This window comes from Bicyclus anynana, chromosome 4 (assembly GCF_947172395.1).
Source record: "Bicyclus anynana chromosome 4, ilBicAnyn1.1, whole genome shotgun sequence".
In the NCBI taxonomy this organism is placed as follows: domain Eukaryota; kingdom Metazoa; phylum Arthropoda; class Insecta; order Lepidoptera; family Nymphalidae; genus Bicyclus; species Bicyclus anynana.
The window spans coordinates 5,175,926-5,192,881 of NC_069086.1; the positions used below are offsets into that span (position 1 = coordinate 5,175,926).

The window sequence follows — 16,956 nt, forward strand, 5'->3', positions numbered from 1 at the left end:
TGCAAGGATTTTCATTTTTACTCTATGGAGATTGTTTTGACTTTTGTTTTTTGAATTTGACGTCCGTGCTTACGCGACTACGCATAATATTTGTAATTGTAAAATTTTCATTATAAATAAATTATCTTGCAGTTTTCATAAATTGTTTGTTGATTTTTCAATCAAATACAATGGCAGCAGTTCTTAAAAAACGAGCTTTGGCTGAATACAATAAATCATTCCAGGTAGGCATTTTGATAACAGACTTTGCAAAGTTGTTGTTCCAAAGCATAACCAATAACTTTTTGCCGGTTTATTACTAATTTTAACTCGTCTAATCAATAAAAACTATTCAGGGCAAGATTTTCTGCCATTTATATGCATCTTCGATCACAAACTTTCTCCAATATGATTTAGCAATTATTGAAAATGTAACCTATGAATGAAAGATGTTTTTAAAATGAAACTTATAGCTAAAATTAAACACATTTATCAGGATGGTCCAGCGTCAAAGAAGCTGCACTTAGTCAAAAAGCCACTCATAGGTAGTTCAGCAGCAGCGTTTGTGGGTTTGCTGGAAAAGTGCAAATCAAGTGATGAAGCTTTACAGCTACTACTCCGTATCTCAGACTGCCTTCAGTTTCAAGAGTCAGATGTTGAGGAGGCAATCAAAAAGCTCTCCGAACACTTCCAGTCCGAGGAAGAATCTGTTGTAAGGGTGAAAATATTGTGGTTGTTTTCTGACATTGGACTAGAGTGCCCTGGAGCTAACCTCAACAATTTGATAGATGAAACTATACATTTGATTAAGAATGAAACTTCACATAAGGTATGTGTTTTTTAAATAAAATTTAATTTTAGAATCTTGCAACTTACAGCAGGAATATTTATAAATTTTTGTTGGGGGGTGCGTGTTAGAGGGGCTGAAGGCCTATGATTAAGGGGCCCTGTATAGATTCAAAATTAGTCAGGCAAATTACAAGATGAGTTTTAGCCATGTTTATATCACTAATGGACACAGTCCAGCTTCTCACAGACAGTTGCCAACCAATCGCAAGAAAGCTATCGGTGACAGAATTTTTGTCTGCTTATAAGATTATGGTGATCAAGTCTTTGGCCATTAAGTACCCTCAAAAAATTTGCTTAAAGCTGTTGCAGCTGATTGCACAATAGTGATGAATTATAAAATAAAAAATCTTTCGCACAAAAGATGTTTCTGCACACTCACAAAACACAATATTGTAATTTATTTTAGTTACTTGTATTTTACACCACCATGAAACAAAAGTGTAAATAATTTCAGGTAATAGCTCAAGGTGTAGCAACATTGTCGAAGTTAGGCAATAAACTAAGTGAGGACAAAATCCTAATGATGCGGCTAGTGAATGTGGCACGAGACAACTTGAAAGACACTAGCCATCAAGTGAAATGCCGCTGTTTGCAGCTAATGAGTGAATTATACCCCATATGCCCTGAACCTGACAGGACCATGGAAATGACGGCAGAATCTGATGCTATTGTCAAATTGCTTGGAGATTACAGTAATGCAGAGGTAAGAGTCTGGACGAATTTCTTAGCATTCCATGGATGCACCATGAGGGTGAACTTGTGACTACGGGATATAGAGTTAAGGAATTCCTTGAAAATCGATCAACACCCCCCTTTCTTTGCTCGTGTTATTCTCCCTGCCTAGCCAAATTTGGTAAGATCCTATTAGAGCAGCTTTGGATACTCGTTCTAATATAGAACTAGCTGCACTTCTAGAGAGGCCAACGTCTTTAAGCAACATATAAATATAATACACACATATATTAGTGTATATTAGACACTAATATTATGAAACACTAATATCATAAAGGCAAAAGTTTGTGTGTATGTAAGTATGTTTGTTTCTCCTTTATGCTGCGGCTTGCAAACCAATTTGTCTGATGTTTATGCTGGAAAAATCACAGTTCTTGTGGGATTTGTGATATACAGTATTTAATAAATTATTAAATATAATATAATATAATATAATAATATTTGAAGGTCACAGGCGTCCACTAGTAACAATATTATTAATTAACTCTAGCGGAAATGCAGTCAGTATTTTTGTCACCATTCCATGTGGGCATGATTTGTATAATTATTAGGATAAGTTAGCTTAAGTTCTTTATTGTATTCTTTCTCAACAATAAAAAAAATAAGTATTTTTAACTTTAATATGACTATTTTATTATACCATTTATAAAAAAATGCTGAAATTTACTAAAATAATGCAACTTTTAATTCTTTTTCACATGGGAGCATCATCAGTGGGCAATGTGTGTCACATGAATACAAAATGATATATTATTCAACCAATAAGACCAATAGCGATGGATCAATTTAATCGCTCTATCTCTTTTATCCCAATTCAATGAAAGAGTGAAATTTTCGATTGCATCACAATTTGTTGAAAGTATTTTTCTCTTAACGAGATATGTTGTTGAGTATCATAGATAGAGTTGTACCTTCCTGATTGAGTTTAGTCACTATTAGCATTAATACTACTAAAATGTATAGCTTTTGTGATTTTTCAGGATGCAAGGGTGCGCTGTGAAGCTTTTCAATCACTGCTTACATTACATGAGCGTGGTTTGACAATTAGCTTTGATCTATATGACCCTGTATGTGCAGCTCTGTCAGATGATTATGAGATAGTGAGGGAGGTGGCACTCAAACTTGTGTGGCTGTTAGGCAATAAATATCCAGAAAAGTAAGTTTATCTATTTTTAAAAAATAAAAATTAGTAACCAAAATAATATTATGCATTTGTATTAAAAATATACAATTTTTGTTAAATATAACATGAAAAATGGCTGATTTGTATTTTTAAACAACTTTTCATCCTCTTTTAACCATTTGAGGGTAGAATTTCGAAAATTCTAGAATCACATTGTATTTTTTATTTATCTAATAATTTATGCACCAATTTTCATAAATATAACTTGAAAGTAAGGAATTTACTGATATACTTTCAACCTCTGTTGCACCACAGTCTTTATTTTACTCTCAGTTACAATTTATCTACCTTAAATAGTACACCAAAAATCATCCATTGTGGTTTAGCCATGAAATGTAACAGATATACAGCAAAAAAGAAGAAATCTTTCACAAGAATTTCTAGGCAATATAATTGCGATAAATAGTGCTATATTTTCGGTCCTTCGAGCCGGATATTCAAGATTATATCTCTCCACAGCTCAGTGACATTACAAGATGGCGAAACAACAATAAGATTAGTGGATGACGCGTTCATTCGCATCTGTTCGGCCGTCAACGACTTGTATATGCAAGTACGCGCGCTGTCCTGCTCCTTGCTTGGAACTACGCGAGGAGTGTCCGATAGATTCCTGTTGCAAACACTAGATAAACAACTTATGAGTAATATGAAGGTAAGATTCATTAACATATCTAGGGAGTATGTTTAAGCTTATCTAATTTAAGATCTGTATACTGAGGAGGCATTCATAGCATCTGTCACATTCGCTCGAAAAGGAGAACAAATGTGGATTCTGTAAAGAAAACAGGCTTAGGCGATTACATATTCGGTGCTGTAGGCATGACGCGTGCCGTTTTTGCAGACCTTGCGGTCCTCTGACAAGTTGTCAGATGGTTCTGGGTGATTTGAAAAATAAGTCAAAATTAATATGAAATTCGTCACATTCTCTTTTACACACCAAACGATCTCTTTTAAGCTTTCTCCATCTACGCGACACTTGCGATAAACTGTGCCCAGTGGGCACAAATGAAAGCCATGAAGAATAATTGAATTGAATATCTTTTGATGGATAACGGCACGCTAACCAGTGTTCCATTTCATACTCCCTTCATTTCAATTTCAATTTTAAGATCAATGAACTAGTAATAATATGACGAAAACTTCGTCATGCCAATCTACAAAATGGTTAGTTTTAGTTATGGAATGTCAATTTTGTGATAGCCCATATAGTTATATACACTGGGGCATGCACCTCCAACTTTTCAGTTGTGCGCATTTTAAGTAATTAAATATCACGTGTCTCAAACGGTGAAGGAAAAACATCGTGAGGAAACCTGCATACCAAAGAATTTTCTAAATTCGCTGCGTGCGTGAAGTCTGCCAATCCGCATTGGGCAAGCATGGTGGTCTATTGGCCTAACCCCTCGCATTCTGAGAGGAGACCTGAGCTCAGCAGTGAGCCGAATAGGGTTGATAATGATGTATATACCTCTAAAATATAGTTAACAAAAAATTAAACATCGCCTCTTTAAATTCACATAACTGCAAAAAAATTCTTACAGATTGGTTACTTAAACTTAACTATGATCAAGCCGAAAACCTTTTGCATCAAGTGTAGCATAAATCGGAATATAAAAACTTCCACAAACTCGCATGCTCATGTACACATACTCACACACACCACTCAAACACAACACACACAAACCACTCACAAACACAAACACATGCACTTTTGTATATTATTAGTAATTTAGTATTAATGATTATTTATATCAAATGTATTAGTCTACTATATATTATGGAAGAGCGGGGCCGCCCGTCACAAGTTACAGTAGTAATACTGCAAACTTAATGGGATGGTTCCAATCACAATATTACTGCTATGTTTGAAAATAATGTACTAATATGTTGAATCTTTGGAATAAACTATATAATTTTGCTGAATGCAGAAAAAGCGTACGGCGCACGAGCGCGGAGCGGAGCTGGTGCGGTCGGGCGCGTGGGCGAGCGGGCGGCGCTGGGCGGACGACGCGCCCGGCCAGCTCATCGAGCAGGCCGACGTGCAGCTGCTGCCCGGCGGCGCGGCCGGCGCCTTCGTGCACGGGCTCGAGGACGAGTTCATGGGTGAGACGGCACATGTCGGAAAGTGCAGAATAATGATGCAGTAGCATATACTACAGCCTCTCTTGATGAGTACTGTTTATCAACAAAGAAATTACAAATGAAGGTAGAAAACGTATGTCATTTCATGACTTATTTATTTTAAATTATGTATTGTTTGTTTATAAAATGTTATATAAAATATATCAACCATATCTAATTGTTCTAAGCTTATTAATCACATCTATTTTCATTACCTAATTTAAGAACAAGTTAATTTGTAATTATTATTAGGTGTGAAATGACTAGTGATTTATACCCTCATTTTTAATATGTTTGTTGGTAAACAGTACTCATCAAGAAAGGAGGTTAATCTTGCACTCGACAAGAATTGGTGACTGTTTTATCCATTGGTGAGGTCCAATTTTACCAATTTTGGGCTGTCTGTTTTAGAGGGCATCTAAAAATGGTAGTGTGGACTGAATATTGGTACATTGACTACATAAGAACTGACATTAAGTGAGGATGAAGGGTTAAGCTTTAACTTGTCAGTGATAAAATAGAAATAATTCTTTATGTTACAAGAAAATTTATTGAGAGTTTTAATTCCAGAGGTTCGAACGGCCGCTGTAGAGGCGGTATGCCAGTTGTCTATGGAGAACTCGGTGTTCGCGACCACGTCCCTGGACTTCCTCGTGGACATGTTCAACGACGAGATCGAGGATGTCCGCCTGCGCGCCATCGACAGCCTCACGCGGATATCGCACCACATCGTGCTCAGGGAGGACCAGTTGGAAATCATTTTGGGAGCTTTGGAGGTTAGAACAGGTGTATTTTACTTTTTTTTATACTCTACAAATTAGCCCTTGACTATACAATCTCACCTGATGATAAGTGAGGATGCAGTATAAGATGGAAGCGGGCTAACTTGTTAGGTTAGGAGTAGGATGAAATCCACACTCCTTTCGGCTACACGACATCGTACCGCTTAACCGCTTGGCGGCATGTCTTTGTCGGTAGGGTAGTAACTAGCCAGGGCCGAAGCCTCCCACTAGCCAGACCTGGAACAATTAAGAAAACCTCAATCGACCCAGCGCATACCACTGCGCCACGGAGGCCGTCAAATATATCAAGGTATTTCTTTTATCGAAATTGCGGACGCCTTCAACTTCGTGCACCTTTAAGCATGTATACTTTCGAACTGATTTAAGTGCCTCTAATATAATTATGTTATATATTATTATCTATAGGTATAACTACAAGCCAATTTTCCTAATTTTGTCGAAATATAGTCGAGTACGTTTTATGTAGAAAAAGTATTATTTTTTTAAATAAGTATGAAATTAAATAATCCCTGTCGGAAATTAATCCCTTTAAATTTTGGAAAAATACCAACTAATACCCCAATGAGTACAATTGGTTTTGCATCGTGTGAAGTAATATGAATCTAGGTGTGGTGAAGCTTTATGGATTAGTCACATGAGTTGCAGATTGTTACATGATTTCAATATATATGAGTAAATTCTCCTCAGGACTATTCGATGGACGTCAGAGAAGGTCTACACAGAATGCTGGGTTCGTGCACGGTCGCCTCCAAGACATGCCTCGAAATGTGCGTCGACAAAATACTAGAGAATCTCAAGCGATATCCACAGGTAAAAACATCCACAGCAATAGGGATGATGACAGTTTTTTAAATTGTATATAAATTAAGAGTACGCTAATAGTAAAGCAATTTTGTAAAATGAACAGGGTATCTGCGATCATTACTTTCGGAGCTACAGGGATTTAAAGGGTCAGATTTGCGGTGCTGCCGCGGATCCCTGAAAAACGCCCCATACAAAATGGCACGAACTAGTGACGTCGTTGGCTCGCTGATCGTTAGATTTGTATGGGCGTTCAAACATACATCACTAATATCTTTGTTATTTGTGCGTTTATGTTTATAGTTCATGTATTGAAAAATGTCACATTTAATGTAAGGAAGCTAAAGCTATGTATTTTTATCTAATTACGATAAAAAAAATTGATAGATTTTGAAATTTTAATAATCTTATTTAGTTTGCAAATATCCAAACATTCTTTGGTTTTTTTGTATAAATTAGTTAACATTGATCTTACTTACCCGAATGTATCATAAAAATCAATTTATTCAAACCTAGTCATCATCCCCATTATTTTGATTGACAAAGCTTTTTGCTTACAATACCAACAAGAAAAAAATAAGAAATTATTATTACAACAGTATCTTGGCCCTTAAACTAGGTGAGGTATCTCAGGCGTTTTCTGCAGCCATATTTTTTCATAGCAGTGTTCTGTTCTTAAGGGTTGCCGGTGTAATTACAGACATAAGAGGTAATTTATATTGATAGACACAGGGCGGTATTTCTTAAAGACAGTTTTTATAATCGCATTAGATCGTTGATCACATACTTTGACATAAATGTAACTAAACTAATGTAGCGAGGCAGGTCCTTATGTAATTAGTCTGAGAGTCTATCTAACGTCGACACTGCTTGTGTTGTGTCTAAAAATAATTATCTTTTTAACATAAATATGGACCTGACGTCTAAGACATATTTCAGAGTGCCTAGTGGGAGTTTTCAATGTTTTCATACAGTGACGATCGCGCCAACGTAAACGCGAATTTATAAGGAATTGAAACATCGCCATCTAGGGGCACTATTGCACAACTGTTTCAATCTGGAAGTATACTCTTTCACACAAAAAAAGAATTTTCAAAATTGGTGAGCAAATGAAAGTCATTAACAAAAAACATAACGCGTTGAATTGAGATCCTCCTCCTTTGTTGAAGACGGTTAATGTCAGCAAAATGTCATGAACTTGTTGCAGGACAAAAGGTCAACGTTCCGGTGCGTGCAACGGATGGGCAGCAAGCACGCGACGCTAGTGCTGCCGTTGACCACGCGCTTCCTCGCCGTGCATCCGTTCTTTGACATGCCCGAGCCGGACGTGGAAGATCCATCTTGTATCCTTTTAAATTTGGCATTAAAAAAAAATAATAACTAAACAGACTTACTTACAGACGTTACAGACAGGGCCACTAAACAGGCTAAAAAGTGACATGGTACTAAAAACATCTACAATTCCAAATAAGTAACAATCCAAAAAAAAAAATTTGTTCATAAGTTTGATTATCATGAGGGTCAGGCCTCTGTACCATTATAGGATTGATACCTGTACCATTAGAGCTAAGATTCAAAACTGTTCCAATGTGACAGTAGCCCATCAACCAGTGCAGGTCGGCAGACTCCTTATGATGTAAAGGATAGCAGCGACATTGATCATACTATCATTTTGTGGTAAAGGAAACACCTTAAGCAATGTCCCAGGACTTGTGACCTTGGGGTGTAGGTTTAAGGGATCCCTTTAGAATGCATTATCTCACTTCCTCTGCTGGACACATTCTCCATACCTACACTAAACAATTTATGATCAATATTACGACGCAAAACACTATCGCAGAAAATCACTAACACGACTAACAGCGTGACGGCGTTCACGGGCTCGAGACATCAAATACCCTCCTTTTTTCTTAATAATCACTTTTTCAACAAACAAATACAAGGACAAATATCTCCTATTTATTGATATTCTATTAATATTATCAATAATTAATGTTAATAGTTTAATACCAACCATACTATAACGTCCATCTCGACATATTGTAGCGGAAAGTTCCACTAAATTTACAAGTTGGCAATATTAAGTGCTTAAAAAAACTTCCTTGACTCATATAATGTAGATATGTGCGTGTTGATCCTCGTACTGAACGCCGCTCAGCACTGCACGACCATGCTGCCGCTGTTCGAGGAGCACACCGTCAAACACTACACGTATCTGCGCGACACTATGCCGCATTTGGTGCCGCACCTGCCTATAGGTGAGCGATGGGTTGTATTTTTTTTTATTTTTTTTATTCATCTATTTTTATTTTATTTATTTTTATAGGGTACCAACAGCTTATGACAATCAAAATTGAGTTTTACATATAGACCCACTTATAGGTTACCTCAACATGCGTAATTTAGTACTCGAATAGATACATTAAAATAATAATAAATAGGTTAATTAGGGAAAAAACTGATTTAGATTTGCGTTTATAAATATAGATATGGATCTATCACACAATTACATTATGACCAGAATTAAACTAAAATAAAATAAACATAAAAATCACAGTATAAACTAAAGATAAAAATAACATTTAAGAGGTATCCCTTTTGTACTGAGCTAAAAATTATTTTATGTATTAATAGAACTTCAATTATATGCATTAATAGAACTTCAATGTAAAATAAATTGATTATGTAATTGTTAGTCAAACTCACCAGTAGACCTAGCAAACTTCATTGATATATCTCGATGCGAGAAATAGCGGCAAAATCGATCTTTCTCTTTCAGATTCGACCTCGATGATATCGACCTTTTGTCACGAAGTAAATCGCTGACGCATTTTACCTGCAAAATTAATGACATGAGTATTTGTCCTATAAGTGAGCGGGCGAGTGAATGTACAATAACAGAGCTATCACAATAGCGGATTGCGAGCGTATTCAAAGCGGAGCGGATAAGTTGCCGACGCACAATATTGTACTGTCTCGTAAAAACTCCAGTCCCTCCCAGTGTTGCCAGACGTACGATTTAAATCTTGTACGATGAACGATCGAGTAATCGAAATCGTAGGCAAAATTCGGATCAAAACGGGAAAAAACTTCGGATCTTTCATATCTTAGGCCCATCATTTTATTTAACTAAAAATATTAACTAGTCGACGAAAAATTTGTTGGTTTGGAAAGAAAAATACAAATAATATAAACAATAGTTTTTAGCCAGAAATCTGTTTTTTTTTTAAATAAATAAAACAGCAGTGTTTCCTCGTCAGAATTTATTTTGTTACTGAATGTACTACTGTTAGTCGTCAATCCGCTACAAAACCGCGCCGGAAACGTTGCGAATCCGCCACGCATCCGCTCCGCTTTGCATCCGTTGTGTGATAAGGCCGTAAGAGTATTTTATAGAAAACACGCATCAATTATTTAATATTTATTTTTGGTATTCTAACGCATCGTTCAGGCGACGCCAAGCAGTCCCGCGGCGAGAAGAGCGAGGCGACCATAGACGACAGCGCGGTGCGGCGCTTCTTCGACACGGTGCTGCAGCACATCGACAACGTCACGCTGTCCACCACCGTGCGGCTCAAGATGCTGCAGTCGGCCGAGGAGCAGCTCAACAAGTAACTTATACATTGTGTACTGTGACGCGTCGTTCGGGCGACGCCAAGCAGTCCCGCGGCGAGAAGAGCGAGGCGACCATAGACGACAGCGCGGTGCGGCGCTTCTTCGACACGGTGCTGCAGCACATCGACAACGTCACGCTGTCCACCACCGTGCGGCTCAAGATGCTGCAGTCGGCCGAGGAGCAGCTCAACAAGTAACTTATACATTGTGTACTGTGACGCATCGTTCAGGCGACGACGCAAAGCAGTCTATTTGTCTGTTTACTTCTCTGTCTTCTGAAAGCTATTAATGACTTTATGACGTCTGTCAGTTGGATATATTTAAAAAAAAATATTGGCGTGATCTTGTCACTTGTCATACCAAGTTTTGCTATTTGGCTAAAGACTCGGTTCTTTTTAAGATATTGTTTTTACGAATATTCGTTTCGTAAAAACAATATTTCGTAAGTATACTTACAAATGAAACTTAATAGGTACTTACAAATGAAACTCCATCTTTTATCCATTCAACTGCACAAACTGGCATTATCAGGGAGCTATTTACGCGACGAAAACATCTATTCTATAGAAAAAAATTTTAAAAAGCGCGTTAGATCGTTGATCTTATACGCAGAGGGGTAAAAGTCAGGTCCATATCTAATAAGTCAAAGACGTCGTGTAAAAGTGAAATGTCTGTCTCAGGCTGTCGGAGATGGAGCCGCTGGTGTCAGGGGCCGCCAATTTCACGGCTCTGTTCGCGCGCTGCGTGCTCGCGCTGCACACGGCGCTCACAGCGGCGCGTGGTCCCCCGTCGCATGCGCTGCAGCAGCTCACCACCGACTGCCTCAGGTAGCATACGTTGTACTAGCATTATAATGAGTACAGCAGTACGACAAAAGATATGAATATCTTAGCATTCCATGGATTCATAGTGCGGTTGCTGGGTCCATCGTGTGGCAGAGAAAACTCCGAGCAGATATCCGGACTTGTGACCGATGTGTGTAGGAACAACTTCATATAAATACTTTCTTTTTTATAATAATATGAAAAGTGAATATTGTGTGAACCACCCGTACACTTAACAATATTGCATTCTTAATGGATTTTGTGATAGGTACGTAATAGCAGTGGATATGATTGCCTGCCTTCGATTTGTAGGGCGTCGGTTGGAATCCGGTCCGGGGCATGCAGTTATGTACATTTTAAGAAATTAAATATCACGTGTCTCAAAACGGTGAAAGAAAAACGTCGTGAGGAAATTTACTTATCTGAGAATTTTACACATTTTTGACATACTAAAAAGTCATTTGATCGGATTATGGTCCAGAGACTGATCTCCGATAGACCAAGAAACAAGAGAAAAAAAAATCTGAGTATTTTCTTAATTCTCTACGTGTGTTAAGTCTGCAAATCCACATTGGGCCAGCGTGGTGGACTAAGGCCTAACCCCTCTCATTCTGAAAGGAAACTCGTTCTCTACAGTGAGCCGAATATGGGTTGCTAATGATGTTTTTTTTATTCTTTACAAGTAAGCCCTTGACTACAATCTCAGCTGATGGTAAGTGTTGATGCAATCTAAGATGAAGCAGGCCAACTTGTTAGGAGGAGGATGAAAATCCACACCCCTTTCGGTTTCTACACGACATTGTACCGGAACGCTAAATCGCTTGGCGGTACGTCTGCCGATAGGGTGGTAACTAGTCACCCACCAGCCAAACCTGGACCAATTAAGAAAACCTATATCGGCCCAGCCAGGGATCGAACCTAAGATCGATCCATCGCGCATAGCAATGCGCCACGGAGGCCGTCAATGATGATGAATGGATTTTATCTATCAGGCTACAGTACCAATTCAGCGGTGTAACGGAGCAAGAGAACGCTTGCGTGTGGCAACTCGCGCTGCGAGTTTCGGCGGCGCGGCTCATTGCTGCCGTGGAGAACGCGGCGGCGGCCAGCACCGGCACTGGCAACACTGGCAACACTGCCAGCGGCGCCGCGGCCTTGTCCGCCGCTGCAGCGTTGACCCACCACGCTGAATTGTTGGACCGGATACTGGCCTCTGCGGGTAATTTTGAGTACCTAATAACTTATGCTGAAAGGAGATGGTCCAAAATTGTATGGATCCCAGGTCCAGTCACTGTACCCTAGCGAAAATAAAAGAAGATATTTTTTTCAACTATTTTTGATTATACAAATCTACGGATTTACTTTGACTCTTACGAAATAATATTCATTATCTCCCAAGAATTGCAACATTACAGTAATCGATTTGGCGTTTGCTGTCAATTGTCATGTCATAGTTGCTCTATGGGCGCTATCTTGATATAACTCAAAAACTTGGGTTTTTTTTTATTTATTTCTTTTTAATTAGTTAGATTTATTCACTTTAATAAATTTTAATAAAATCCTTGTATTTTTTAAATTTTAATGATACGGGGTACAAGAGTGATCCCTGAATACCTGAAATGAACCATCTCCTTTTGAGTACCTAATAATAGGGATGATGACAGTTTTTTAAATTGTATATTAGGAGTATGCTAATAGTAAAGCAATTTTGTAAAAGGAACAGGGTATCTGCGATCATTACTTTCGGAGCTACAGGGATTTAAAGGGTCAGATTTGCGGCGCTGCCGCGGATCCCTGAAAAACGGGAATGGTACGACGATTTAATGACGTCGTAGGTCTATAATGATCGTTAGATTAGTATGGGCGGTCATACAAAATTACTAATATCTTTGTTATTTGTGCTTTTATGTTTATAGTTCAAATATTGAAAAATGTCACATACACAAAATGTTAATATATTTTGAAATTTTATAATCTTATTTATTTTGCAAATATCCAGTCAATCTTTGTTTTTTATGTATTACTAACATTGACCTTATTTACCCTAATGTATCATAAAAATCAATATATTCAAACCTAGTCATCATCCCTATTATGGACAAGGGACACCCGGATAGAACGAAGTTCGCAATCGCAATCGCTATAGCTATCATCGATACCCAAATTATTACATTTGCTATCGACAGGCCACGTGATCAAGATCTGTCTTTCCCATACATTTCTAGTTTTCAAAGCGTTTGCCACTTGGCTACCGGGGCTTATTTGGTGTCTCTGTCCGCAGGAGTGGAGCCGGACCCGTTCACGATAGCCGTGTTCCAGCAGCTGTCGCAGAGCGCGGAGCACAAGCCGTCGGCGCTGGCGCGCGCCGTGCAGCCGCTGCTGCTGTGCGCGCCGCTGCCCGTCATACCCAAGCCCAACCTGAAGGTGAGATACTGTTATTTTAAACTGCCGATAGATGGCGTTCTTAGAGAACTTTAAAACAATCCCTTTTTGTATACTACCTACCTACCTTTTGCGATGCAGTTATGCCTGTTGCTCATATTTTTTATTTTTGTAAGAAATCCTTCATTTCATCATCAATTTCTACTTCAGTCTTGTGTATTTTTCGAGTATTCCTCATCGTCATCATCATTATCAGCCGATGAACGTCCACTACTGGAAATAAGCCTCTTGCATGGATTTCCAAACAAAACAGTCTCGAGCCGCCAGCATCTAGCGGCTGGGCAACCCGCTTGATGTGTTATGTCCACCTAGTGGGGGGTCGACCAACACTGCGCTTTCCGGTGCGGGGTGGCCATTCTAACACCTTGTGACCTCTACGTCACTTCAACTTCACGACTCGCTGAGCTATGTCAGTGAATTTAGTTTGTCTGCGGATCTCCTCATTTCTGATTCGATCACGCAGAGAAACCCCAGGCATCTCCAGCTCGCTCCATCGCCCGCTGAGTGAGTTTGAGCCTTTTAATGGAACATATTACGAAGTGGTTAATAATTATGTGATTACAGATCAGAATGTGCTCAGCGAGTATAATAGAGCCGGCCACAGACAACGACACCGTGCTGCGGTTCTGCGCGGGACTCATCACCGGCGTGGCGCTGGAGGCCGAGGTGGTCCGGGTGAAGGACCCCTCCGCGCTGCGCGTGCGCGTCGCGTACCCGGACACATGCGTGCACGCGTTAGTGCCCCCGAGGGACCACTTGCGTCCGCTGGATCACACAAATACTAGTAAGTCTTACTGTCCGTCTGACTGAGAAAGGGAATATTGGGACAAGGACGAAGTTAAAGAATTTGTTGGATGTCAAGAAGCCGGCTCGTGAACAAGCGAAGAGCAAGTATCGCCCTCCCACTTATTCGGCCCGTATATCTGCAAAGTCGGGTAGGCCATGGTTGGCCACAAGACCTTTCTGAGATTTTGGGTCTTGTTAGACGGATTTTAAACGTGGTGTCGAACTAAAATTAAAATTCAAGTCTACAGTCTGTCAAAGTAATAATAGAAATTTCCAACTTACCTTGAAAAAAGATACACGATTGTTCAATCTGTAGATAAACCTATATTTGGACACTCTCAATCAATCAAATTACATTAAAGAAAATAAATTATTTAAAGAACATAAAGTACCTATAAATTCGTATGGAAAAGTGAAAACCCTCAGTGAACCAGTCCGACTCGCACAGGTCTAGACTTTTTATGTCATAACCTTTCACTGAACGCATTGTTCTGGATGACTTTATTCAGAAAGTTCGCTTACTAACAATGATTCAAATTATAGATGACAGGAAACTTATGTTAAACACACACACACACACCCACATACACACACACTCCTGTTTTGGTTTATTGTTTTTATAACTTAAATTGTAAATTGTTTATCAACCTACTGTAGCATTGAAAATAGGAAGACACTGCCTCCTGTAACTCAGTAATAACTGGTACAGGAGGCAGGGCTTCAACCTAATTTGTGATATGAAGTTTTGATAAATAAAGATTTATTATTATTATTATGTTGGAAAGGCCACAATTTTGCTGTACAATTTTTTTTAATACAAACGTCTCTAACTGAAGACCTTGTTCCAGATGACGACGGCACTCAGGACGTGCGGCTACTAACAAAGGTGCTGATCTCGCACGGCGTGTGGACGGAGCCGTGCGGCGTGGACATCTCCGTGTGTCTGGCGGTGGAGGAGGCGGGCGGGCGGGACGCAGCGCCGCTGGTGGAGCTGTGCCGCCCCGTGCGCGTCACCGTGGCGCCCAAGCCCATCAAGCGCGGCATATAGGAGATACTGCTGAAGCACATGCAGCGCAAGATGCAGAAAGCCAAGGACGATACTTGAATAAGAGAATGTGTTTGTGAACAGTGTGCTTTAGACCACAGAACTAAAGAAAAACTTCTTTCAAAAATAAAATACAAGCGCCATCTGTGAGTCTTAGACATAACTGTATTGCAATAGGTTCTTGAAGTGTACAAAAAGGGATTGTTTCAAAGTTTCCTAAGAACGCCATCTATCGGTAGTTTAAAGTAACAAATTTTGTTTCACTACTGTGGATATATCCGTGTATCTGGCGGAGATGTGCCGCCTCGTGCGCGTCACCGTGGCACCCAAGCCCATCAAGCGCGGCATATAGGAAATACTGCTGAAGCACATGCAGCGCAAAATGCAGAAAGCCAAGGACGATACTTGAATAAAAGATGTGTTTGTGTACAGTGCGGTCGCTAAAATAATAAAAAAAACGAGTGTGTTTTAGACTACACAACTGAAGTAAAACTTCTTTCAAAAATAAAATAACAGCGCCATCTGTGAGTCTTAGACATAACTGTATTGTAATAGGTTCTTGAAGTGTACAAAAAGGGATTGTTTCAATGTTCCCTAAGAACGCCGTCTGTTGATAGTTTCAAATAACAAACATTGTTTCACTACTGTGGTACATCAAGCGCGGTGTATAGAAGATACTTGAATGAGAGAACAATACTTGAGATGGATTTTAAACTTACAAGAGATGTATAGTGTGCCAGTGCTGTCTCTAAAATAATGTGTTTGTGACGTCTGTTAAGTGTATACAATAAATTTAAGACCAGCCTGCGTTACAAGTAATGGAGAATTCTTAATAGATTAATTCATTGCACACGACACTAGTGTTACTGCTAAAAAAAGTTTGTTTGCCTAAAGTACAGTCGATAAAAGATATGTTTCTGATCTCTGTTAAGTGTAATAAACAACTATTTAAAACCCAACTATGTTACTGTACTTGTATTATACGCTATACTGTATAATAGAAAGTTAAAAAAATCGTGACGCTATACTGTACAATAGAAAAATTGTGACAGTTTCACTACTAAAATAATGTTTCTGACATCTACATTGTCCATTGAAACCTTTAAGATAAAATAAATAATATTATCATAGTTGCATTTAGCTCGGTGCATCTAGAATAACTGGCTATTCTATTAAAAATGGTTATTGTTTATAGCCTGCAGAGAGTTGTTTTAAACTTACTAGAAAGGTAGTAGTTAATATAGTATTCTTTTTTTATTCTCTACAAGTTAGCCCTTGACTACAATCTCACCTGATGGTAAGTGATGATTCAGTTAGGAGTAGGATGAAATCGACACTGTTTAGTTTCTACACGACATCATACCAGAACGCTAGATAATTTAGCGGTACGTCTTTGTCGGTAGGGTGGTAACTAGCCACAGCCGAAGCCTCCCACCAGCCAGACCTTGACCAATTAAGAAAACCTCGATCGGCGTAGCCGAGGATCAAATCCAGGACCTCTGTCTTGTAAATCCACAGCACATAGCACTGCGCCACGGAGGCCGTCAAAGTATAATGTAGTTCATAAATCTTATTAATAAATATAATTAGATTTTAAGCCTTTAGTGAAACAATCGATTTCGATTTAGAAATGTGAATAAATAAAATAATTAATGTAAATGACCATTAAGTACTACTACAATAGATTTACAAGTTTTGTATAGATGAAACAAAATTATTAAACCTGAAACTGCAAATGTATTTTGTATAGTATTGTTTTTTACATATAATAAAACA

General features: G+C 38.8%; 1 protein-coding gene across 1 annotated transcript; it reads left to right on the forward strand.

The window, feature by feature from the left end:
- Positions 1–45: 45 nt before the first annotated feature.
- LOC112052926 (integrator complex subunit 4) lies at positions 46–16,466 on the forward strand. Its single transcript, XM_024092172.2, has 16 exons — positions 46–224; positions 476–808; positions 1,283–1,531; positions 2,541–2,716; positions 3,203–3,395; positions 4,672–4,846; positions 5,435–5,640; positions 6,355–6,477; positions 7,676–7,811; positions 8,589–8,726; positions 9,920–10,079; positions 10,764–10,910; positions 11,900–12,126; positions 13,189–13,331; positions 13,914–14,133; positions 14,984–16,466. Exons 1-16 carry the CDS (start codon positions 171–173, stop codon positions 15,181–15,183), a joined length of 2,880 nt encoding a protein of 959 aa, XP_023947940.1. The 5' UTR covers positions 46–170; the 3' UTR covers positions 15,184–16,466.
- Positions 16,467–16,956: the final 490 nt, after the last annotated feature.

What these genes read in the sequence shown, in the direction of transcription:
- LOC112052926 (XM_024092172.2), top strand. Translation starts at nt 171, where the DNA reads ATGGCAGCAGTTCTTAAAAAACGAGCTTTGGCTGAATACAATAAATCA. An exon ending in TCATTTTGGGAGCTTTGGAG is followed by an intron (nt 5,641 to 6,354) that starts GTTAGAACAGGT and finishes AATTCTCCTCAG; the next exon opens with GACTATTCGATGGACGTCAG. An exon ending in CCGGATACTGGCCTCTGCGG is followed by an intron (nt 12,127 to 13,188) that starts GTAATTTTGAGT and finishes CTCTGTCCGCAG; the next exon opens with GAGTGGAGCCGGACCCGTTC.